Genomic DNA, 27187 nt, shown 5'->3' on the forward strand with positions numbered 1-27187 from the left:
CGTTAAGCAATTAGAATCCTATGGCTGGTGTTCGGGCCACCTGGACCAACTGCCAGTCTCAGGCTTTAAGCATACAAACTGGCCCTATTAAGACTACACATCCTGTTCAACTGCTTCCTCTGCCAAAAACTGTTTCAAAATAAAAGTCCTCACTATAATATTTTACTGTTAAACAATTTAACCCTTTAAACTACTGAACTTTTTAACTGTTCAGTCATTGTAACTGTTACTTGTCATCAACTATGACTCCTACCCACTGTAGCTAGTTAGCTAAGTAGCATGGTTAGCATAGTTAGCATGCTAGCATAGTTAGCATGCTAATTAGCATTTTTAGCAAAACTGCTTAAAATGATTAGCTAAGTTAGCTAAGTCACATGGTTAGCATAGTTAGCATCCTAGCATGTTAGCATTTTAAGCAAAACTGCTTAAAATGATTAGCTAAGTTAGCTAAGTAACATGGTTAGCATAGTTAGCATGTTAGTATGCTAGTTAGCATTTTTAGCAAAACTGCTTAAAATGATGAGCTAAGTCAGCTAAGTAACATGGTTAACATACTTAGCATTTTAACATTGTTAGCATGCTAGTTAGCATAGTAACTTGGTTAACATTATTATCTTTGTTAACATAGTTAGCATAACTGCTAGCAAACATTAGAGCCATTCCAAGTGTCAGTTATCGTCAACTATCTACCTAAATAATTTAACCATTTAAACTATCCACTTATTTAACCGTTCAATCATTCCAACTATATTAAACCTTATCTACCAAGTAAATCATGTACCTATATAAACTATCCACCTATTTAACTGTTCAGTCATGCCAACTATATTAAACCTCATCTACCTAGCAACCAATATAGTTTGTTTTTACTCTGTATGATATTTTACATCATATTTTTTGCATTTTCATGCACTGTATTTCCTTCAGGAAATGCTTTTCTAGTTCTTATTCTTCTTCTTCTTCTAACGCACTTAATGCAGCTTCAACCGTTTAACGTAGAAACTTCATTCAAACTATGTTACGTAGGTCTTACTTAGGACATGGGTGCTATGTATTTTTCAGCTTTGTAACTTTTATACTTTTTAAACTATTAATTAAAAACTAATCAAAATTTCCCCATTGACTTAACATTATGATTATGACATCACAATACGGCCGTTAAGCAATTAGAATCCTATGGCAGGTGATCGGGCCACCTGGACCAACTGCCATTCTCAGGCTTTAAGCATACAAACTGGCCCTATTAAGACTACACATCCTGTTCAACTGCTTCCTCTGCCAAAAACTGTTTCAAAATAAAAGTCCTCACTACAATATTTCACTGTTAAACAATTTAACCCTTTAAACTACTGAACTTTTTAACTGTTCAGCCATTGTAACTGTTACTTGTCATCAACTATGACTCCTACCCACTGTAGCTAGTTAGCTAAGTTAGCTAAGTAACATGGTTAGCATAGTTAGCATGTTAGCATGCTAGTTAGCATTTTTAGCAAAACTGCTAAAAATGATTAGCTAAGTTAGCTAAGTCACATGGTTAGCATCGTTAGCATGCTAGCATGTTAGCATGCTAGTTAGCATTTTTAGCAAAACTGCTAAAAATGATTAGCTAAGTTAGCTAAGTCACATGGTTAGCATAGTTAGCATGTTAGCATGCTAGTTAGCATTTTTAGCAAAACTACTTAAAATGATGAGCTAAGTCAGCTAAGTAACATGGTTAACATTGTTAGCATGTTAGTTAGCATAGTTAGCATAACTGCTAAAAATGATTAACTAAGTTAGCTAAGTCACATGGTTAGCATACTTAGCATTTTAACATTGTTAGCATGCTAGTTAGCATAGTAACTTGGTTAGCATTAGTTAGCATAACTGCTAGCAAACATTAGAGCCATTCCAAGTGTCAGTTATCGTCAACCATCTACCTAAATAATTTAACCATTTAAACTATCCACTTATTTAACCGTTCAATCATTCCAACTATATTAAACCTTATCTACCAAGTAAATCATTTACCTATATAAACTATCCACCTATTTAACTGTTCAGTCATGCCAACTATATTAAACCTCATCTACCTAGCAACCAATATAGTTTGTTTTTACTCTGTATGATATTTTACATCATATTTTTTACATTTTCATGCACTGTATTTCCTTCAGGAAATGCTTTTCTAGTTCTTATTACAGTGCATGAAAATGCACTGTACTGTTCTTCCAAGGCTTTTTCTTCTTCTTATTCTTCTTCTTCTAACGCAGTTAATGCAGCTTAAACCGTTTAACGTAGAAACTTCATTCAAACTATGTTACGTAGGTCTTACTTAGGACATGTGGGCTTTGTATTTTTCAACTTTGTAACTTTTATACTTTTTAAACTATTAATTAAAAACTAGTCAAAATTTCCCCATAGACTTAACATGGGCTGATGACATCACAATAGAGCCGTTAAGCAATTAGAATCCTATGGCAGGTGTTCGGGCCACCTGGACCAACTGCCAGTCTCAGGCTTTAAGCATACAAACTGGCCCTATTAAGACTACACATCCTGTTCAACTGCTTCCTCTGCCAAAAACTGTTTCAAAATAAAAGTCCTCACTACAATATTTCACTGTTAAACAATTCAACCCTTTAAACTACTGAACTTTTTAACTGTTCAGCCATTGTAACTGTTACTTGTCATCAACTATGACTCCTACCCACTGTAGCTAGTTAGCTAAGTTAGCTAAGTAACATGGTTAGCATAGTTAGCATGCTAGCATGTTAGCATGCTAGTTAGCATTTTTAGCAAAACTGCTTAAAATGATTAGCTAAGTTAGCTGAGTCACATGGTTAGCATAGTTAGCATGCTAGCATGTTAGCATGCTAGTTAGCATTTTTAGCAAAACTGCTTAAAATGATTAGCTAAGTTAGCTAAGTCACATGGTTAGCATAGTTAGCATGCTAGCATGTTAGCATGCTAGTTATCAATTTTAGCAAAACTGCTAAAAATGATTAGCTATGTTAACTAAGTAACATGGTTAGCATAGTTAGCATGCTAGCGCTAGCATGTTAGCATGCTAGTTAGCATTTTTAGCAAAACTACTAAAAACAATTAGCTAAGTTAGCTAAGTAACATGGTTAGCATAGTTAGCATGCTAGCATGCTAGTTAGCATAGTAACTTTGTTAACATTATTATCTTTGTTAACATAGTTAGCATAACTGCTAGCAAACATTAGAGCCATTCCAACTGTCAGTTATCGTCAACTATCTACCTAAATAATTTAACCATTTAAACTATCCACCTATTTAACTGTTCAGTCATTCCAACTATATTAAACCTCATCTACTTAGCAACCAATATAGTTTGTTTTTACTCTGTATGATATTTTACATCATATTTTTGCATTTTCATGCACTGTATTTCCTTCAGGAAATGCTTTTCTAGTTATTTTTCTTCTTCTAACGCAGTTAATGCAGCTTCAACCGTTTAACGTAGAAACTTCATTCAAACTGCGTTGCGTAGGTCTTACTTAGGACATGTGGGCTTTGTATTTTTCATCTTTGTAACTTTTATACTTTTTAAACTATTAATTAAAAACTACTCAAAATGTCCCCATAGACTTAACATGGGCTGATGACATCACAATGGACTAATTAACTTGATTTGCACCTGTATCATCTTCCAGCTGCTCATCTAGGCCCCATCAAAGAATCAGTTCAACTGATTGCACCTGTATCAACTGCTTTCTACTGAACTAGACCAACTCTCTCTGTGTTTCTCCATTCTACAAGGATATAAGACAGATTTCATCCAACTTTCTATCCATTCATCCTCTTCAAACCATTCACTCATCCACCCATTAAACTATCCATCAACATCCATTAAACAATCTGCCTATCAACATCCATTCAACTTTCTGTCTATCAACATCCATTACACTATCTACATTTAACTTTTAAACTATATACTCTGTCTCAGGCTTTAAGCATACAATATGGCTCTATTAAGACTGCCGTTAAGTAATTAGAATCCTAGGCCAGGTGGCCAGGCCACCTGCACCCTATCAGTTTCTCAGGCTAACCTTTTAAACTATCCACCTATTTGACTGTTCAGTCAGTCCAACTATATTAAACCTCATCTACCTAGCAAATAATTTAACCTTTTACACTATCCACCTATTTAACCGTTCAGTCATTCCAACTATATTAAACCTTATCTACCTAGTTCAGCAATTAGCAAGACTTTCTCGTATCAACACCAAATTTGGTACGTGGACTCATGAACACATCCTGAATAGCTACAATACATTTGGTGTCTTTTGACCACTAGGGAAAACTATGACATGAATTAGGCTCATATCTTACTAACGCTTTCATGGATTGAAACCAAACTTTGTACATGGACTCAAGACCCAATCCCAATCCAATTCAATCCAATCCAATCGACAATCACATGAAGTAGGCTCATATCTCAGCAATCCGAATCCAATCCAATCCAATCCAGTCCATTCCAATCCAATCCTGTCCAATTCAGTCCAGTCCAATCCCAATCCAATCCAATCCAGTCCAATTCAATCCAATCCAATCAACAATCACTTGAAGTAGGCTCATATCTCAGCAATCCCAATCCAGTCCATTCCAATCTAATCCAGTCCTGTCCAATCCAGTCCAGTCCAGTCCAGTCCAATCCAATCCAATCCAGTACAATCCAATCCAATCCAATCCAGTCCAGTGCAGTCCAATTCAATCCAATCCAATCAACAATCACATGAAGTAGTCTCATATCTCAGCAATCCCAATCCCGATACAGTCCAGTCCAGTCCAATCCAGTCCAATCCAATCCAATCCAATCCAGTCCAGTCCAGTCCAATTCAATCCAATGCAATCCAGTCCAGTCCAGTCAAGTCCAGTCTAGCCTTGTCTAGTCTAGCTTAGTCTAGTCCAGTCCAATCCCAACTTCTGCTTATTTGCTTGGCCCCCACATTGCTGCTTGCAGCTATATTTATTATTATTATTATTATAATTCCTCTCCTCTGGAAGTCTATGGCAGCCCATAGAACCGTACAGTAAAAAGTTGTGAAATTTGGCACATTCATTCCATACATTCCCATATTCCATTTCACAAATGTTCAAGTCTGAACCCCAGGCAGTCTAGCGCCACCAATGGAAGTGAACTCAGATCTCGGCAAGGCTTTCACATATCAAAACCAAACTCACTACATGGGCTCAGGACCCAATTAAGAGGAGGCTCAATAAATGTCATGACTTTTGACCTACAGGTGGCGCTATAATTAACAAAAGTACATTTTGGCCTGTATGGGGTGATGTGTTTGAAATGAAAACATATTAGTGATCTCTGTTAATACTTTGGGAGGTCTTTAGGCTGACAAATATCAACTTTTGACATTAACATAATTGATTGGACCGCCATATTGGATTTCATCAAAAATCCAACAGGTCCAAACAGGTCACAAATTTCATCCAATTTTCACGAAACTTGGCACAGATGATCTTCAGACCAACCGTCACAAACACATTGCTTTTTGGACCTTTATTCAAAACAAGTCAGCCGTGACGACCAATCGAAATTGGCGGCGAAGCCTCCAAACAGGAAGTGAAATGTTATCTCCGCCAAGCTTTCACGTATCAAAATCAAACTCAGTACATGGGCTCAGGACCCAATTAGGAGAAGGCTCAATAAATTTGGCGACTTTTGACCACTATGGGGGCGCTATAATCACAGGAAGTAGGCTCATATCTCAGCAACACTTTCACATATCAAAACCAAACTTGGTATATGGACTTGGAACCCCTCCCTGAGGACACACAATCAATTTGGTGACCTTCGACCACTAGGGGGGCGCTAGAGTTACAGGAAGTTAGCTCCTATCTCAGCAACGCTTTCACATATCAAAACCAAACTTGGTTCATAGACTTGGGACCCCATCCTGAGGACACACAAAACATTTGGTGTACTTTGACCACTAGGGGCGCTATAATTAGCAACACTTTCTTGCATCAACCTCAAACTTAGTACGTGGACTCATGGTCACAACCTGAGGACGCACAATAAATTTGGTGACTTTTGACCACTAGGGGTGCTATAATTAGCAAGACTTTCTCGTATCAACACCAAACTTGGTACGTGGACTCATGAACACATCCTGAATAGCTACAATACATTTGGTGTCTTTTGACCACTAGGGAAAACTATGACTTGAATTAGGCTCATATCTTACTAACGCTTTCATGGATTGAAACCAAACTTTGTACATGGACTCAAGACCCAATCCCAATCCAATTCAATCCAATCCAATCAACAATCACATGAAGTAGGTTCATATCTCAACAATCCAAATCCAATCCAATCCAATCCAGTCCAATTCAATCCAATCCAATCAACAATCACATGAAGTAGGCTCATATCTCAGCAATCCCAATCCAGTCCAATCAAATCTAATCCAGTCCAGTCCAATCCAATCCAATCCAGTCCAGTACAATCCAATCTAGTCCAGTCCAATTCAATCCAATCCAATCAACAATCACTTGAAGTAGGCTCATATCTCAGCAATGCCAATCCAATCCAGTCCATTCCAATCCAATCCAGTCCTGTCCAATTCAGTCCAGTCCAATCCCAATCCAATCCAATCCAGTCCAATTCAATCCAATCCAATCACATGAAGTAGGCTCATATCTCAGCAATCCAAATCCAGTCCAATCAAATCTAATCCAGTCCAATCCAATCCAGTCCAGTACAATCCAATCCAGTCCAGTCCAATTCAATCCAATCCAATCAACAATCACATGAAGTAGGCTCATATCTCAGCAATCCAAATCCAATCCAATCCAGTCCATTCCAATCCAATCCTGACCAATTCAGTCCAGTCCAATCCAATCCAGTCCAATTCAATCCAATCCAATCAACAATCACTTGAAGTAGGCTCATATCTCAGCAATCCCAATCCAATCCAGTCCATTCCAATCCAATCCAGTCCAGTCCTGTCCTGTCCAATTCAGTCCAGTCCAATCCCAATCCAATCCAATCCAATCAACAATCACATCAAGTAGGCTCATATCTCAGCAATCCCAATCCAGTCCAATCAAATCCAATCCAATTAAATCCAATCCAATCAACAATCACATGAAGTAGGCTCATATCTCTGCAATCCCAATCCAGTCCAGTCCAATCCAATCCAGTCCAGTCCAGTCCAGTCCAGTCAAATCCAATCCAATCCAATCCAGTACAATCCAATCCAATCCAGTCCAGTCCAGTCTAGTCCAGTCCAGTCCAATTCAATCCAATCCAATCAACAATCACATGAAGTAGTCTCATATCTCAGCAATCCCAATCCAGTCCAGTCCAATCAAATCCAATCCAGTCCAATCCAATGCAGTCCAATTAAATCCAATCCAATCAACAATCACATTGTAACGTGACTAAAACCGGGCCGAAAAAAAAGGCCTTCAATCACGCCAGCTTACTTTTGTGTGTGAGTGGGAATGTATGTGCGTGGGTGCGTGTATGCAAAGAAAAGAGACGAAAGTTCGGCAATTTCTTATCAGTTCGTAATCAGTGTATTGAGCAAGGAAAAAGCAGAAAGGTTCTGTTGGTAATTTCAAGTTTCCTTCAAACAAAAAGCTTCAACCAGAAAGAATAAAGGGCGCAGCCAGAGCCCACAGCACATATCTCCACCAACGGTGAATTCAACAGAAATAAAATAAACAATGCTAATTTAGAGCCTTGCACTAAATGTTCGTTAATATTGGTAATTTCAACACTTCAGCAACAGAAAACAGAATAAGTTTCAGTCAAAAAGTCGACGAAACAAGGAAAAGGAAATTTTACTGCATTCATGTGTCAACCAGCAAGCGCGCAGCAGCGCATAGACTTTTACGCTTTCAAAGTCAGTCACAAATATGAAGAAATGATGAAAGGGGAAAATTGAGAAAAAGGAAAAAGGTTTAGAAACGGAAAATAGAGTTGTGGTTGGCCGGGGGGGGGAGGAAGTTAGGGATTTGGAGGTGGTTGCGTTTTAGGTGAAACAGGGAGACCGGGTTTTCAATGAACAATCACAGCAGGCATTTTTGGTCATGACAAGGGCAAACTTCCAAACCCGCCAGTTCCTGCGCTGTCTGTTCCTCTCTGGAAGCGATAGACTCCATACAGCTCCGTCAAAACAACGTTGGACTCCTCTTTTGAGAAGTGTCAGGCAACGCGGTCCGGGTAAATCCGTTAGGGGATCTTCAGACGTGAAGACGGGGCTATTTTTAAGACGTGCAATCACTCCAAAAACTTTTAAATAACGAAAACATCTCCCGTGTATCATCCACCGCCATGGACTTCTCTCTCTCCACTACCGCTTGGCCATTCATAAAAACTCTTCCCTGTGCGCGTCACTGCACAGGTAACCAGAGAGAGGCGGGCACCAGAAGCGCACAGTTCTGGGAGATGTATGCATAAGTGACGGCAGGCACGGAGAACAAGGTGAAGGGGTTTTAATTCTTATTGGTTTTAATGGGTTTTTAAATGTTTTAATTGTTAATTTATAAAATACTTTTTTAATAAAAAAAAAAGTGCAGAGAAAAAGTAGTTCTGCTACAACATGAAGTAGTCTCATATCTCAGCAATCCCAATCCAGTCCAATCAAATCCAATCCAGTCCAGTCCAATCCAATCCAATCAACAATCACATGAAGTAGGCTCATATCTCTGCAATCCCAATCCCAATCCAGTCCAGTCCAATCCAATTCAATCCAATCCAATCCAATCCAATCCAGTCCATTCCAATCCAATCCTGTCCAATTCAGTCCAGTCCAATCCCAATCCAATCCAGTCCAATTCAATCCAATCCAATCAACAATCACTTGAAGTAGGCTCATATCTCAGCAATCCCAATCCAATCCAATCCAGTCCATTCCAATCCAATCTAGTCCAGTCCTGTCCAATTCAGTCCAGTCCAATTCAATCCAATCCAATCAACAATCACATCAAGTAGGCTCATATCTCAGCAATCCCAATCCAGTCCAATCAAATCCAATCCAGTCCAATCCAATCCAATCCAGTCCAATTAAATCCAATCCAATCAACAATCACATGAAGTAGGCTCATATCTCTGCAATCCCAATCCCAATCCAGTCCAGTCCAATCCAATCCAGTCCAGTCCAGTCCAGTCCAATCCAATCCAATCTAATCCAGTCCAATTCAATCTAATGCAGTCCAGTCTAGTCCAGTCCAGCTTTGTCTAGTCTAGTTTAGTCTAGTCCAGTCCAATCCAAACTTCTGCTTATTTGCTTGGCCCCCACATTGCTGCTTGCAGCTATATTTATAATTCTTCTCCAGTGGATGTCTATGGCAGCCCATAGAACCGTACAGTAAAAAGTTGTGAAATTTGGCACATTGATTCCATACATTCCCATATTCCATTTCACAAATTTTCAAGTCTGAACCCCAGGCAGTCTAGCGCCACCAATGGGTCAAAGTTGGTGTTGCATCCATGCACTTAACTTTTGAACCGTATGTCCAATTTTGAACATTGATATATAGTTGGAACCCCTTGATGCACCTGAGTTCAACGACTCCTATTACGTTACTTTCCGCCATATTGGACCTCCGCCATATTGGATTTCATCAAAACCACTTAAAAGTTTTCATAGGTCACAAACTTCATCCAATTTTCACGAAACTTGGCACAGATGATCTTCAGACCATGTCTCATAATTGCATTGCCTTTGACACCCATACTCAAAACTGGTCGCCAGTCACAACCAATCAAAATTGGCGGCGAAGCCGCTAAACAGGAAGTGAACTCAGATCTCAGCAAGGCTTTCACATATCAAAACCAAACTCAGTACATGGGCTCAGGACCCAATTAGGAGGAGGCTCAATAAATTCGATGACTTTTGACCAACAGGTGGCGCTATAATTAACAAAAGTACATTTTGGCCTCTATGGGGTGATGTGTTTGAAATTAAAACATATTAGTTATCTCTGTTACGACTTTGGGAGGGCCTTAGGCTGACACATATCAACTTTTGACATTAACATAATTGATTGGACCACCATATTGGATTTCATCAAAAACCTTTAAAAGTTTTCACAGGTCACAAATTTCATCCAATTTTCACGAAACTTGGCACAGATGATCTTCAGACCAAGCGTCACAAACGCATAGCTTTTTGGACCTTTATTCAAAACAGGTCAGCCGTGACGACCAATCGAAATTGGCGGCGAAGCCTCCAAACAGGAAGTGAAATGTTATCTCCGCCAAGCTTTCACGTATCAAAACCAAACTCGGTACATGGGCTCAGGACCCAATTAGGAGAAGGCTCAATAAATTTGGCGACTTTTGACCGCAATGGGGGCGCTATAATCACAGGAAGTAGGCTCATATCTCAGCAACACTTTCACATATCAAAACCAAACTTGGTATATGGACTTGGAACCCCTCCCTGAGGACACACAATCAATTTGGTGACCTTCGACCACTAGGGAGGTGCTAGAGTTACAGGAAGTTAGCTCCTATCTCAGCAACGCTTTCACGTACCAAAATCAAACTTGGTACATGGACTTGGGACCCCATCCTGAGGACACACAATACATTTGGTGTACTTTGACCACTAGGGGCGCTATAATTAGCAATACTTTCTCATATCAACCTCAAACTTGGTATGTGGACTCGTGGTCACAACCTGAGGACACACAATAAATCTGGTGACTTTTGACCACTAGGGGTGCTATAATTAGCAAGACCTTCTCGTATCAACACCAATCTTGGTATGTGGAATCATGAACACATCCTGAATAGCTACAATACATTTGGTGTCTTTTGACCACTAGGGAGAACTATGACATGAATTAGGCTCATATCTTACTAACGCTTTCATGGATTGAAACCAAACTTTGTACATGGACTCAAGACCCACTCCCAATCCAGTCCAATTCAATCCAATCCAATCAACAATCACATGAAGTAGGCTCATATCTCAGTAATCCCAATCCAATCCAGTCCAATTCAATCCAATCCAATCAACAATCACTTGAAGTAGGCTCATATCTCAGCAATCGCAATTCCAATCCAATCCAGTCAATTCCAATCCAATCCAGTCCTGTCAATCCAGTCCAATTCAATCCAATCCAATCAACAATCACATAAAGTGGGCTCATATCTCAGCAATCCCAATCCAGTCCAATCCAATCCAGTCCAGTCCAATCCTAACTTCTGTTTATTTGCTTGGCCCCCACATTGCTGCTTGCAGCTATATTTAGTAGTAGTAGTAGTAGTATTACTTTTATTAATTCATTATTACTCATATTCATTCATTGTGCTAATTAATGAGAAGTAGCGTATAATGTGTACGAAATGTTAAATACAAATAGACAACATCAATCAAAAATTGACACATCAGTCAAATATCATTCAAGTACTGTATTCAGTATTTCTACATTCATTTACATATTCATTGCTTTAGCATATCTTTTATATTAATCGCAAAAAATGTGTGTCATAAGACACTCAAAACAACAATAGATACATATTTACATTAATTTACATATTCATTGCTTAAACATATCTTCTATATTACTTGCATAAAAAATGTGTCATAAATACGCTCCAAACAGCAATAGTTACATTTTTACAAATTAATAAATTTCAAATGATTATAAAACACACTTTCTGATAACATTTTTTCCACACGCAACACTGGAGTGGAGGGCTTAGACATAGACAGGTTAAGGCGTCTTTCAAAGAATAGTAATGTGTGGTGGGCCTTTTTTGGGTACTGAACATCAAAAAGAAAATATAAACAAAAAATACAGACAAGGCCTAAAGAAGCATCAATGTCAGGGGAGGGGCCAATGACAAATTCGCATTAGAGGACATGTGGCACATCCATCTCTCCACTTGCTATTGTGATGCCATCCATCTTTATGGATGCTCTCCTGGCAAGGAGGGGAGTATCGCCACCCTGGAAGATGATGGTTGGAAACACGCTCAGTGGTTCCTATGCAAATGAGAAATGTACAAGGGATCTCCTGTAGAAGTCTATGATGTGAATTGACAACATAAAGCAATGTTAATTGTAATGTTAAAAACATCAAATACCTCGTCTAAACAATACAGAAACTTGGCATCCTCCTTAAAAAGGGCAGGCAAAATTAGGACAGCAGGCACTTTTTTGAAGGTCTGAAATGTCAAAAGAAACAAAGAATGATTTCATTAAAACATAGTTTAATGATCTTATTATTATTAAACAATTGAAGGGTGCAAGGGAAAAGAAGAAGCTGGTGACTTACCATCTGTGTTAGTATCTCGTAGGCCTCTCCCTCCGACTCCCACTGTCAGCCACTCTGATGACGTTAGGGGTCAATATACTGATGGTGTTATGCAGGCTTAGCTTTAAGTCCAGTCCAAACCGCAACTTCATTTCATGATGCATCTACAAATGAACAAACAAAACAAAACAGAGGAAATTGTAGTTACCAATAAATGGTTATAGAACTTACTACTGAACAGCACTGAACTCACATTATAGTAATACTACTATAAGACTTTGCTACTCACCAGCTCTGGCACCCAAAGAAATTGGAACATCTCCATCACCTCCTCAGTTGCTTTCCCATTTGCTCTACCCTCTTATAGACAGTTTGCCTCATCCTGTCCATTATATGACTAATATCTGGCTGACGACGGCACAACTAATTGTTTTATGGCGTTTATATGCTCTTGAAAGCTGTGGTAGTCCTCCCCAACTGCTTCAAGGTCCAACATAATCTGAAAAAAAAAAAAAAGACATGCAGAGAATGCAAAACATATGTGAGCAATGATAATATACATTTTCTCAAGACAGATAGTCTTTCATTCAATCAGAAATAAATAAATAATGTAGCCGGACCTAACTGTTGTATGATTCAACATTTCATTCACAAACATATTACAAACCTCTTGTGTTGGCTCGTAATCAGAAGACATCTGGACCCCCACTCTGTACTTTTTTGCTCTCTAAAATTAGCAAAGAGAAATGTGTAATATTAAGATATCTGTACTGACAAACAGTGGCTACTGTGACTAGCTAGCATATAGACATACAGACAAGAAAACAAACGGGCTAAAGAGAAGCAAGAATGTACTGTAAAAATGACACCTGATGTCCAGGTGGGTCCTCCAGAGGCACATGGTCCACAAATCTTTGTCTTCTGACACCAAACTTTCTCTTAATCTCCTGCACCGTCGTCAGGTTTAGCAAAGGAGACCTTTCCTTTTTGAACTTATTCCTAAGACACTCCAGCAGGGTCTCCTTTGAGTAAAGACATGAATTATGAGACTCAGACAGAGTCAGAGTAGTATAGGAATTCAATTGAGGAATGATGTTTTCCATAACAAAATGTAAAAAAAATAACATACATAACCAGATTAGCTGTGGTCATTAAGAAATGGATATCTAGTGATCAGACACCACAGGACATCAGTGTATTTTTTATGGTTTGGGTACCTGAAAGAACAATCATTGGAATTAGAATTTTCCTACTCGTGGTTTTAGTAGCAGAGGAGATGCTGAGCGTTATTAAACAATAGGCAGGAAAAAAAATAACAAAAGTCTATAGGCAGAAAAAAATAACATGTGGTCCTAAAAACCTTCATGAAAAAAATCTCTTTACCAAATCGCTTTACCAGGAGAAATTAATGAAGTATACTCACTGAACCAACGATGATTTGCGTAACTTTTCCACCTCTCAAAAACAAGACTGTGTTTCATCAGAGGAAACAGTTGTTCAACCATCCCCTCTGTCAACCCCAGCAGTCTCCCCATTAATTTGCTGTTCTGTTAATGCAAGTATGACAATAGACTTTAATTACATTAAAAATAATGCAAACAATGCAGAAATCAGGAAGATGCTGATGAAGTAGCTGTAGATGTTGCAAATATTTGGCAAGGTAAAACTTTACATCACAAATTGGACACTTAAAGATAGTCAAAGGTAATGGATACTATCTTTTTGCCATCAATTAAATTGATGGACTGAAGCCATTGACAGACATCTTCATCTAAAATGAAAAATAAGACATAGAGACATTAAGTACATATTGTAGTGTTAGTGAGTTCCATCCTCTTTTAGATGCCTGTATTGTCTTACAGACACCAGAGCCGTAGTGTTAGCTATACAGATGTACTAAATACAAAGATTATTAAGGCGGAGCAAGATATTTCATCAGGAGCCACTTCCGGGAACCCGGATCGCACAAGGGGGGGTCATAATCCCCCTTTACGCAGAGCAGAGGCAGCGACTGCTCCATTGAAGTCTATGGACATAGCTCAGAATTTTACCACATATGCTAAGGTCTTGGTTCTATAGAGTTAGGAATGTGAATTTCGGGCACGTTTTCATGATCCTCAAACTCTTCTGAACATTTCAGGTACATTTTTAGCATTTCAGTCTGGAGAAAATCGACTTTATATCAGGTGTGCGCCGGTTATTTATGCCGCTGCTGTTGGCCGGTTGCAACGTACGCTCATCAATACGTCATAGACACGCCTCTTTATGCAGACAGGATTCGATCCCCATTTCGCGCCCATAGACATGAACTACGACGAAGTATCTTGCTCCGCCTTAACAATCTTTGCTAAATACATTGTAATTTGCAATGAGCCCAGCATGATACATGAACGAGGTTCAACTGGTAGCTAGCTATCTGTATGTGTTTCAGAAGTCTGTTATAGTACTATTGGCTACTGTTAGCTATCCTAACTTGTTGGCTGGGTTCCCTGTAATTTAACTAAACAGTCTGCTAATGAAGTATTAGTTATTGCCAAATCATTTGCATCGTATGTTAGCTGACGTTAGTAGCTGATTACTCTGCTTTGCTCACTCTATGTTCACTAGCTAGCGACAGCTAGCGCTAGCAGGCTAGCAGCTAGCTGTAGATAGCTTTAACTCAATCGGGGAGAGGGAGGATATTGAACAGTAGTGTCGTTCTATACAAGCTCGAAATCATATAATCGATAGTTGATTTTATTGCCAGGCTGACAAGAAAGTACAAAACTTATCTTAATGATGGATCCAGTAACGTTAGGGTGAATCAATGTCTATGATAGCTAGAAGCTAGCTGCTGCTAACATTATTTAACAAACCTCTAACGTTACAATTTACTACTTCTGACAGCTGACCGTCATGTGTTAACGCCCACCGACGTTTACAGGGAATGCCCCTTGCTTTTGCTTAAAGAAGTATCACTTAATGTTTCGATTTGCAGGCCACACAGGCAATGATTATGAATGGGGAAAAAGCAGAAAAAACTTTTTGCCACTTACCGTTAAATCCACTGCAGCAGAGTGAGCTTCTCCGGGAAAGGGTTCCATAAACGGTCGTTTAAGTTCAAATAATCCTCGCGAGTAAGAAATAGCACCCTTTTCAGGCAAAAGGTTCTATTTCCTTGGCAAAGAACCCCCATGGTTCTATTTAGCACCCACAAGAACCCTTTTTTCTAAGAGTGCAATCGCTTAAAAAAAATAATCTAATTAATTACATACACTGTGATTAATTATGCATGCATCCATTTTTGCTATGAACATCTTCAAAACAAGTTTGGCAGATAAGTGAATCAATGAAGAGCCAAACCAACATTACAGATATACAGACATTACAGCCTGGTGTCAGATTTTTAGCATGATAAATGAAAATGACTGAAGTTACCAGTAGGTTCAGAAGTTAGGGTAGGCTCAGCAAAATGTTAACAAAGTTAACTTTGACAAGGCTGGCGGCTAGCATTATTATCATCAAGAGGTGTGCTAACTCCTATGAAAGTTGAAAAAAATAAAAAGTAACTAACTTCAGGAGCTTGAATTGTCAGGTGTTTCAAGTGCTACAAGACTAAAATTTGAAAACGATACAGATAAGATACTAAGGGAGAACATTAAGACATGGACCCCCATATGATGACTTTGACCCCATGAACTTGGGTACCTAATAGCTGATGTTCAATGGTTATGGAAATGATGGTGGGTAGTTTGCTATGTTACAGTTGATTCCACTGTTGCAAAGTCTGCTTCTTGTCCGTTTAATCATCGTTTACATTGATATGGGATGCTGATTACATTTTTTCTTACCAGATCTACTTATAGGAGCCTCAGTGTACATAATTAATAGCTTAACAGTAATAATAATTATTATTGATAATTAAGTATTATTAAGTATTGATAATTTATTATTATTATTATTATTATTATATGTATGTATTTATTAATAATTATTATAATTAAGGTAACACTTTATTTTAAGGTTCACATGTTAGCCACCAATACATACCTAATTAATACCTGTATTAGTGACTTGTAAGGCATGTGTTAGGCAACATTAACCATTTGTTAGGTGTGTATTCACAAATGTCTTGTTCATGACGAATTAGGCCTTTAGTATTGATATAATCTTAATAATGACCTTGTAAGCCTTTATCTCTACATACTAATTAGTAGTAAGTACCAAAATAGAATATGCATAACCTACTTGTATACTGTCTGAATAAATCCCAAATAGTAGGAGAACAGTTGTAGAATAAGCAAGTGTATGGCTCAACCTCATTGCTGCATTTCACTGCCCAGGTTGCTGTGTGAAATAGCACTTCATAACTGGGAGATTGGCTCCCATTCTAAAGTGGAAACTGGTTCCTTGGTAGCAAGCACATTATCATCAGTAATACCTCTGCAGAATGTACTTATTAGTCATGAATTGGTTCCATATTCTAAAGTCAGGCATTATTATTATTAAGAATTATATGATGGGAACAGTCTATAACTCCTGGTCAATACAGACATTCTTTACCCTTAATACATTGCTAGTGCATACAATGTTCATTCAAAATATGGTCCCTGTTCTAAAGTAGAGGGACAGTTATGAAGTGCTATTTCACACAGCAACCTGGGCAGTGAAATGCAGCAATGAGGTTGAGCCATACACTTGCTTATTCTACAACTGTTCTCCTACTATTTGGGATTTATTCAGACAGTATACAAGTAGGTTATGCATATTCTATTTTGGTACTTACTACTAATTAGTATGTAGAGATCAAGGCTTACAAGGTCATTATTAAGATTATATCAATATTAAAGGCCTAATTCGTCATGAACAAGAAATTTGTGAATACACACCTAACAAATGGTTAATATTGCCTAACACATGCCTTACATGTCACTAATACAGGTATTAATTAGGTATGTATTGGTGGCTAACATGTGAACCTTAAAATAAAGTGTTACCATAATTAATAGTATTTCTTGTCTCTTCGGGATACATTTTCAATAATATGCCTTCTAGTGTCTTTTAAGTTGGTATACCATGATTATTGTGTGGGTATTTTTGTACTTTCAAATTACTAATTGCTTGTACAGTATTTTAGTTAAATACACTTTTCATCAATATTTTGTATTTTATTATATTACATTTTATGAGCCAGTATTTGTAGTTTGTAACAAAATAGTTTTTGATGTATTTGTGCCCACCTCTGGCTGCAGGTGACCTAGCCATTACAATCAGCTGTTGCTGATTGATCTAAAACACTATGTGTGTGTGGACAACAGGCCCATACACAAAGAAAAGTGTGTATTTTAAACACCCTGGTACATGTATATAGGGTCTAACACAACTAATATGACTAACCTCACACATCTAAAGACTGTGTTCGTAGTCACAGGCTATGATTTAGCAAAGAGGGGGGATCTTGCAATTTGCAGTTAGATTCCTTTTGACCTTAGATATCAACAGAACTCACCTGTATAAAGTCAGTTCTTTGCGTTGGTTCCTCTGAGGGCAGAGGTTATGAGAGTACTGGTGCACTCCCAGTTCAAACAATGTGGAAAACACCTTACTACAAAGGTGGCAACGGTAAGTGAGGTGATCCTGGTGTGTGCGAATATGTTCCAGAAACAAGTCAAGCTTCTGAAACGTCTGAGAGCAAACTTTCACCACACATTTGTATACCTACATTGACAAAATCAGAGGAGAAAGGTTTGTCAGAATACTTGCTGCCAGCGTGGAGTGGACACCAGACTACAGGAAAACCATTCTGTTCATGTGATATAAACTAGTATGTACTTGTACTATGGCAGGATAAGCTTACCTGTTCATTTTTGTGTTGAGTCATATGGGACTTCAGGCGAAAGTAAGTGCTGAACTTCCCCATGCAGAACTGGCACTGGTAAGAGCTGTCAATGACAATGATCTGTTTGTTCCTAACCTGGGGTTCTGGTTTATGTCCACCCCCAGGATCCACTTCAAGATGCCCTTCACAGTGGGTCTTAGCAGTCTCAACAAAACATTCTGATTGTCCTACAACCAAACCAAACAAACTATGATTGACCACACTCAAGAGGTGCATTCACATGAGACAATTATCTCAATCCATACTCTTCACATGAACAATAAAACCTTGATTAGATAGAGATACTATCATCGATCCTGAGGGAAATCGATTGCAAATGCAATTTCCCATTGCCAACCAACTAAGTTGCTAACAGGTTAGCAACTATGGTTTTGAGAAACGCACCCCTGTCTATCAACATTCATTAAACTATTTGTCTATCTACATCCATTGAATTATCTTTCTATCAACATCCATTAAACTATATGTCTATCAATATTCATTAACTATCTGTCTACTTTTAAACAACTTTTAAACTATCTACAGTACATTCAACTTTTAAACTGTCTACTTTTACACTATCAACTTTCATTAAACTATGCAACCACCATGCCTATCCTACCAACACCTTAGTAACCATCTCTACATTATCTGTTTTACAGTAACTATACATGATATTTTACATCAAAATTTTTGCATTTTCATGCACTGGTAATTCCTTGGAATTCCTAGTCATTGCATTTCTAGTTTATTTTATTATCTACTGGCATTGTGAAATACTGTTCTAATTAGACCCTGTCATTGGTTTAGGGTGGAAGTGTCTCCATTTTGTATCCTGTGTTATGTAATTAACGTATGTTTGCATCTGATTGTGCGGTTTCCGTGTATATGTTTCTGACCTCTGCTGCACACTAAATTTCTTTTTTTAGGATAAATGAAGTTGATCTAATGCCATTATACACTTTTTGAAGGGTTACTATTATTGATGTTTTTTATTGATGACATTAACTGTGACAATCAACAGAGTACATGTTTTCCTGGTGTTTGCTCCCGGGCACTGCTGGCAATAAATAAAAAATAATGTAGGCTACTGCTTTGGGAACAATTCTTTATGTAAGCATTCATATTTTCATATCATCTGTTATGAAATCCATGCATGCATGCAGGGTTCACAGCAACGCTGTTATGTCATTCAGTCACTTGACTAGGGTTGCCAACCGTTCTGTAAAATACGTAATCGTTCCATGTTTGAAAGGTAAAACACACGTTCCGTATTGAAAAGTTAGACTATGAACAAAGACTGCCCGATTTCTATTAGATAAAGGAAAACCCTGCTGCTGTCATTCATCCCTCTCGGTATTTCTGTCATCACTATCCTACCAGAGAATGCGCTTTTCATTTGAGCCATTGTGAGTCTCATATCGTAGCAGCTCTGATAGCAGCATGAGATTTAAATTAAATGTCTTGCTCAGAGTTTTTCAATGCAGCTGTGCAGGATAAACAATTAAGCTACTTGCTGCTGTAAAATATAAAGAACAAATGTACACATACAGAAAATAGGCCTTTACCAATTTCAGAGCTGTATGTGCTTCTGGAGCTGCTTGTGATGTTAATGTTTTTTTGTGATATTTGCCAGTTTAGTGTTACATACCTATAGGCCTATACATTTCAGAGTTGTTTTGCTTGAATGCAATATAGGCTACAATCAGTCTTTAGAGTTTTGGCATTGAAACTATTCTTGTATTGAACTGGAAAGAAAATGAATAGAAGATTAATTCTAGGCCTACGGATAATGCCGTTTTAAAGTTTTAAAATTTTAAAGTAAATTGCCCCTGTGTTTTGAATTAAACTTAGGGTCTATGTCAGTTTATATTGTGTCGAATCAGAGACTTTACAGAGGAGGAGACAAAAAACTGAGTGATTGTTTTTTGACTCGTTTTCTCATCTGATGATCATAAGCAGTAAGATTGCGCGGCCCCTTGCCACTTCTGCGCACCACCGTTTCAGTCAGAGCACATTGAACAGGCGGAGAGTGTGTTGAAATGAAACACAGCAATTAATTTAAGTTTGTATCAAAAACGTTGTAAGTAGAAGGCAGAGAATCATGAACAAACAGGTCTAACGCAAGAGACCTGTTTGTTCATGATTCCCCGAAAGAGAAAGTTGGTGGGCAAATCACCTATTAGTTAGAACTCGGTCCTAGGCTTAATACTGTATATAAAGGCTTATAGGCCTACATAATATTGATAATTTAAATGTAACTAGAATGTAATGCCAGAGGAATTACAATAGTGGATGGAAAGCTGCTGGCTTAATGTTGGTGGGGAAATACCTGGAAAAAAAACATTAAATTACTTAATCTTTGAGTTCATACAAACCCTCGTACCAAAAGACCTTGTGTGTCAAGGCGTTCTTGAGATATAACATTCAAGATGTTTTTGACCTTGACATTTGACCTCCAACATCAATTCACTTCATCTTCACTCATGCCAAATTTCAGGCATGTATGTCAAGGCATTCTTGAGATATCGCACTTCATCTTTGAGTCCATACAAACACTTGTACCAAATTTGAAGCATATGCGTCAAACCGTTCTGGAGATATAATGCGCAAAGCATGAGATATGGCTGTGACTTTTATTGACACAAGGGAAACACTTAAACAGTATGTGTAGTTTTAGAGAGCACCAGATTGTATGCATTAGAAGCTGAAACAGTTTGATTCACAGATGACACCTGTGCCAGTGTTCTAATTAGCCCGGGAACTACTCTGGGAGCTTAACGAGCGCAGCTGGCTTTAGGCCATTATGACATCACAGCCATTCAAGTCTATGGGGGGAAAATGAGCTTTTTACTATTTTTAATCCCCTATTTCTCAAAAAGTATAAACTTTTAAGAAAATCTGAAAAAGTTACTCTGTTGTCCAACTCCAGACCTACAAAACGGTTATTTAAACATGTCTGTACGTTAAGCGGTTAGTCGCATTAATTCTTGAAAAGGTAAAAAGAAAAAATGGTTATAATAATAATAACTAGAATGTAATGCCAAAGGAATTACAATAGTGGATGGAAAGCTGCTAAAGTTGGTGGGGAAATTCCTGAAAAAAAAAAACCCATTAAATCACTTAATCTTTGAGTTCATACAAACCCTCGTACAAAAAGACCTTGTGTGTCAAGGCGTTCTTGAGATATAACACTCAAGGTGTTTTTCACCTTGACATTTGACCTTTGACCTCCAACATCAATTCACTTCATCTTTGAATCCATACAAATACTCATACCAAATTTCAGGCATGTATGTCAAGGCATTCTTGAGATATTGCACTCAGAGTGTTCATTGACTTGACCATTGACCTTTGACCTCCAACATCAACTCACTTCATCTTTGAGTCATACAAACACTTGTACCAAATTTGAAGCACATGCGTCAAACCGTTCTGGAGATATAATGCGCAAAGCATGAGATATGGCTGTGACTTTTATTTTGACACACGGGAAACACTTAAACAGGATGTGTAGTTTTAGGGAGCACCAGATTGTATGCATTAGAAGCTGAGACAGTTGATTTCACAGGTGACACCTGTGTCAGTGTTCTAATTAGCCCGGGAACTACTCTGGGAGCTTAACAAGCGCAGCTGCCTTTAGGCCATTATGACATCACAGCCTTTGAAGTCTAAGGGGGAAAATTGAGCTTTTTAACATTTTTAATCCCCTATTTCTCAAAAAGTATAAACTTTATAAAAAATCTGAAATAATAACTCGCTTGCCCCCCTCCAGACCTTCAGAACGGTTATTTCAACATGTCTGTACGTTAAGTGGTTAGAGTCGCATTAATTCTTGAAAAGGTAAAAAGAAAAGGTTATAATAATAACTAGAAAAGCATTTCCTGAAGGAAATACAGTGCATGAAAATGCAAAAATATGATGGGTTTATTTGGTTAAATTATTTGCTTGGTAGATAAGGTTTAATATAATTCTACAATTCTAATTGTTTAACGGCTCTATTGTGATGTCATCAGCCCATGTTAAGTCTATGGGGAAATTTTTAACAGTTTTTAATTAAGAGTTTAAAAAGTATAAAAGTTACAAAGCTGAAAAATACATAGCACCCATGTCCTAAGTAAGACCTACGTAACATAGTTTGAATGAAGTTTCTACGTTAAACGGTTGAAGCTGCATTAAATGCGTTAGAAGAAGAATAAGAAGAAGCCTAGGAAGAACAGTACAGTGCATTTTCATGCACTGTAATAAGAAGAAGCCTAGGAAGAACAGTACAGTGCATTTTCATGCACTGTAATAATAATAATAAAATGCCTTGGAATAACAGTACAGTGCATTTTCATGCACTGTAATAATAATAAAATGCCTTGGAATAACAGTACAGTGCATTTTCATGCACTGTAATAAGAACTAGAAAAGCATTTCCTGAAGGAAATACATTGCATGAAAATGCAAAAATATGATGTAAAATATCATACAGAGTAAAAACAAACTATATTGGTTGCTAGGTAGATGAGGTTTAATATAGTTGGAATGACTGAACAGTTAAATAAGTGGATAGTTTAAATGGTTAAATTATTTAGGTAGATAGTTGACGATAACTGACACTTGGAATGGCTCTAATGTTTGCTAGCAGTTATGCTAACTATGTTAACAAAGATAATAATGTTAACCAAGTTACTATGCTAACTAGCATGCTAACAATGTTAAAATCCTAAGTATGTTAACCATGTGACTTAGCTAACTTAGCTAATTATTTTTAGCAGTTATGCTAACTATGTGAACTAGCATGCTAAATATGCTAACCATGTTACTTAGCTAACTTAGTTAATCATTTTTAGCAGTTATGCTAACTATGCTAACTAACATGCTAACATGCTAACTATGCTAACCATGTGACTTAGCTAACTTAGCTAATCATTTTAAGCAGTTTTGCTAAAAATGCTAACTAGCATGTTAGCATGCTAACTATGCTAACCATGTGACTTAGCTAACTTAGCTAACTAGCTACAGTGGGTAGGAGTCATAGTTGATGACAAGTAACAGTTACAATGGCTGAACAGTTAAAAAGTTCAGTAGTTTAAAGGGTTGAATTGTTTAACAGTAAAATATTATAGTGAGGACTTTTATTTTGAAACAGTTTTTGGCAGAGGAAGCAGTTGAACAGGATGTGTAGTCTTAATAGGGCCAGTTTGTATGCTTAAAGCCTGAGACTGGCAGTTGGTCCAGGTGGCCCGAACACCTGCCATAGGATTCTAATTGCTGTGATGTCATAAAGGGCAATGTTAAGTCAATGGGGAAATTTTGATAGTTTTTAATTAATAGTTTAAAAAGTATAAAAGTTACAAAGATGAAAAATACAAAGCCCACATGTCCTAATTAAGACCTACGCGTCAATGTTTGAATGAAGTTTCTACGTTAAACGGTTGAAGCTGCATTAACTGCGTTAGAAGAAGAAGAATAAGAAGAAAAAGCCTTGGAAGAACAGTACAGTGCATTTTCATGCACTGTAACTAGAAAAGCATTTCCTGAAGGAAATACAGTGCATGAAAATGCAAAAATATGATGTAAAATATCATACAGAGTAAAAACAAACTATATTGGTTGCTAAGTAGATGAGGTTTAATATAGTTGGAATGACTGAACAGTTAAATAGGTGGATAGTTTAAATGGTTAAATTATTTAGGTAGATAGTTGACGATAACTGACAGTTGGAATGGCTCTAATGTTTGCTAGCAGTTATGCTAACTATATTAACAAAGATAATAATGTTAACCAAGTTACTATGTTAACTAGCATGCTAACACACTAGCATGCTAACTATGCTAACCACGTTACTTAACTAACTTAGCTAATCATTTTTAGTAGTTATGCTAACTATGCTAACTAGCTAACTTAGCTAATTGTTTTTAGCAGTTATGCTAACTAGCATGCTAACATGCTAACTATGCTAACCATGTGACTTAGCTAACTTAGCTAATCATTTTAAGCAGTTTTGCTAAAAAATGCTAACTAACATGCTAGCATGCTAACTATGCTAACCATGTGACTTAGCTAACTTAGCTAATCATTTTAAGCAGTTTTGCTAAAAATGCTAACTAGCATGCTAACATGCTAGCATGCTAACTATGCTAACCATGTGACTTAGCTAACTTAGCTAACTAGCTACAGTGGGTAGGAGTCATAGTTGATGACAAGTAACAGTTACAATGGCTAAACAGTTAAAAAGTTTAGTAGTTTAAAGGGTTAAATTGTTTAACAGTAAAATATTATAGTGAGGACTTTTATTTTGAAACAGTTTTTGGCAGAGGAAGCAGTTGAACAGGATGTGTAGTCTTAATAGGGCCAGTTTGTATGCTTAAAGCCTGAGACTGGCAGTTGGTCCAGGTGGCCCGAACACCACCTGGACCAACTATGTCATAATCATAATGTTAAGTCAATGGGGAAATGTTGATAGTTTTTAATTAATAGTTTAAAAGTATAAAAGTTACAAAGTTGAAAAATACATAGCCCAAATGTCCTAAGTAAGACCTACGTAACAAAGTTTGAATGAAGTTTCTACGTTTAACGGTTGAAGCTGCATTAAACGCGTTAGAAGAAGAAAAATAAGAACTAGAAAAGCATTTCCTGAAGGAAATACAGTGCATGAAAATGCAAAAATATGATGTAAAATATCATACAGAGTAAAAACAAACTATATTGGTTGCTAGGTAGATGAGGTTTAATATAGTTGGAATGACTGAACAGTTAAATAAGTGGATAGTTTAAATGGTTAAATTATTTAGGTAGATAGTTGACGATAACCGACACTTGGAATGGCTCTAATGTTTGCTAGCAGTTATGCTAACTATATTAACAAAGATAATAATGTTAACCAAGTTACTATGCTAACTAGCATGCTAACAATGTTAAAATGCTAAGTATGCTAACCATGTGACTTAGCTAACTTAGCTAATTATTTTTAGCAGTTATGCTAACTAGCATGCTAACATGCTAACTATGCTACTTAGCTAACTTAGTTAATCATTTTTAACAGTTATGCTAACTATGCTAACTAACAATGTTAACATGTTAACTATGCTAACCATGTGACTTAGCTAATCATTTTAAGCAGTTTTGTAAAAAATGCTAACTAGCATGCTAACATGCTAGCATGCTAACTATGCTAACCATGTGACTTAGCTAACTTAGCTAATAATTTTTAGCAGTTTTGCTAAAAATGCTAACTAGCATGCTAACATGCTAGCATGCTAACTATGCTAACCATGTTACTTAGCTAACTAGCTACAGTGGGTAGGAGTCATAGTTGATGACAAGTAACAGTTACAATGGCTGAACAGTTAAAAAGTTCAGTAGTTTAAAGGGTTAAATTGTTTAACAGTGAAATATTGTAGTGAGGACTTTTATTTTGAAACAGTTTTTGGCAGAGGAATCAGTTGAACAGGATGTGTAGTCTTAATAGGGCCAGTTTGTATGCTTAAAGCCTGAGACTGGCAGTTGATCCAGGTGGCCGGAACACCTGCCATAGGATTCTAATTGCTTAACGGCCGTATTGTGATGTCATAATCATAATGTTAAGTCAATGGGGAAATTTTGATTAGTTTTTAATTAATAGTTTAAAAAGTATAAAAGTTACAAAGATGAAAAATACAAAGCCCACATGTCCTAAGTAAGACCTACGCAACATAGTTTGAATGAAGTTTCTACGTTAAACGGTTTAAGCTGCATTAACTGCGTTAGAAGAAGAAGAAGAAGAAGAAGAACTAGAAAAGCATTTCCTGAAGGAAATACAGTGCATGAAAATGCAAAAAATATGATGTCAAATATCATACAGAATAAAAACAAACTATATTGGTTTCTAGGTAGATGAGGTTTAATATAGTTGGAATGACTGAACAGTTAAATAGGTGGATAGTTTATATAGGTAAATGATTTACTTGGTAGATAAGGTTTAATATAGTTGGAATGATTGAACGGTTAAATAAGTGGATAGTTTAAATGGTTAAATTATTTAGGTAGATAGTTGACGATAACTGACACTTGGAATGGCTCTAATGTTTGTTAGCAGTTATGCTAACTATATTAACAAAGATAATAATGTTAACCAAGTTACTATGCTAACTAGCATGCTAACAATGTTAAAATGCTAAGTATGCTAACCATGTGACTTAGCTAACTTAGCTAATTATTTTTAGTAGTTATGCTAACTAACATGCTAATTATGTTAACTATGCTAACCATGTGACTTAGCTAATCATTTTAAGGAATTTTGCTAAAAATGCTAACTAGCATGTTTGCATGCTAACATGCTAGCATGCTAACTGTGCTAACCATGTGACTTAGCTAACTTAGCTAATCATTTTAAGCAATTTTGCTTAAAATGCTAACTAGCATGCTAACATGCTAGCATGCTAACTATGCTAACCATGTGACTTAGCTAACTTAGCTAATCATTTTTAGCAGTTTTGCTAAAAATGCTAACTAGCATGCTAACTATGCTAACCATGTGACTTAGCTAACTTAGCTAATCATTTTAAGTAGTTTTGCTTAAAATGCTAACTAGCATGCTAACATGCTAGCATGCTAACTATGCTAACCATGTGACTTAACTAACTTAGCTAATCATTTTTAGCAGTTTTGCTTAAAATGCTAACTAGCATGCTAACATGCTAACTATGCTAACCATGTGACTTAGCTAACTTAGCTAATCATTTTAAGCAGTTTTGCTTAAAATGCTAACTAGCATGCTAACATGTTAGCATGCTAACTATGCTAACCATGTGACTTAGCTAACTTAGCTAATCATTTTAAGCAGTTTTGCTAAAAATGCTAATTAGCATGCTAACATGCTAGCATGCTAACTATGTTAACCATATTACTTAGCTAACTTAGCTAATCATTTTTAACAGTTTTGCTAAAAATGCTAACTAGCATGCTAACATGCTAACTATGCTAACCATGTGACTTAGCTAACTTAGCTAACTAGCTACAGTGGGTAGGAGTCATAGTTGATGACAAGTAACAGTTACAATGGCTGAACAGTTAAAAAGTTCAGTAGTTTAAAGGGTTAAATTGTTTAACAGTGAA

The 27187-nt window shown here is 37.1% G+C and overlaps 1 protein-coding gene and 1 long non-coding RNA gene across 6 annotated transcripts in view; both read right to left on the reverse strand.

Moving 5' to 3' along the window:
• Positions 1-27187, reverse strand: part of znf341 (zinc finger protein 341) — a 190867-nt gene that overhangs the window by 103916 nt on the left and 59764 nt on the right. For all 4 annotated transcript variants that reach the window (XM_042098214.1, XM_042098213.1, XM_042098216.1 and 1 more), the window contains 2 exons: positions 18083-18291; positions 17735-17943 (listed from right to left, as the gene is read on the reverse strand). In XM_042098214.1, the coding sequence (XP_041954148.1) occupies positions 17735-17943; positions 18083-18291 (418 nt within the window). The remainder of the gene's footprint in view (positions 1-17734; positions 17944-18082; positions 18292-27187) is intronic.
• Positions 11384-14260, reverse strand: LOC121713570. Of its 2 annotated transcripts, XR_006032856.1 has the most exons (9): positions 13919-14260; positions 13670-13793; positions 13376-13463; positions 13116-13268; positions 12914-12973; positions 12536-12745; positions 12268-12410; positions 12077-12157; positions 11384-11975 (listed from the first exon to the last, which is right to left on the reverse strand). It is a non-coding gene; the product is annotated as an uncharacterized LOC121713570 (long non-coding RNA). The 2 variants fall into 2 exon arrangements; XR_006032855.1 differs by having other exon boundaries at positions 13670-14253.

The sequence above is a fragment of the Alosa sapidissima genome, chromosome 7 (genome assembly GCF_018492685.1).
Source record: "Alosa sapidissima isolate fAloSap1 chromosome 7, fAloSap1.pri, whole genome shotgun sequence".
NCBI lineage: Eukaryota > Metazoa > Chordata > Actinopteri > Clupeiformes > Clupeidae > Alosa > Alosa sapidissima.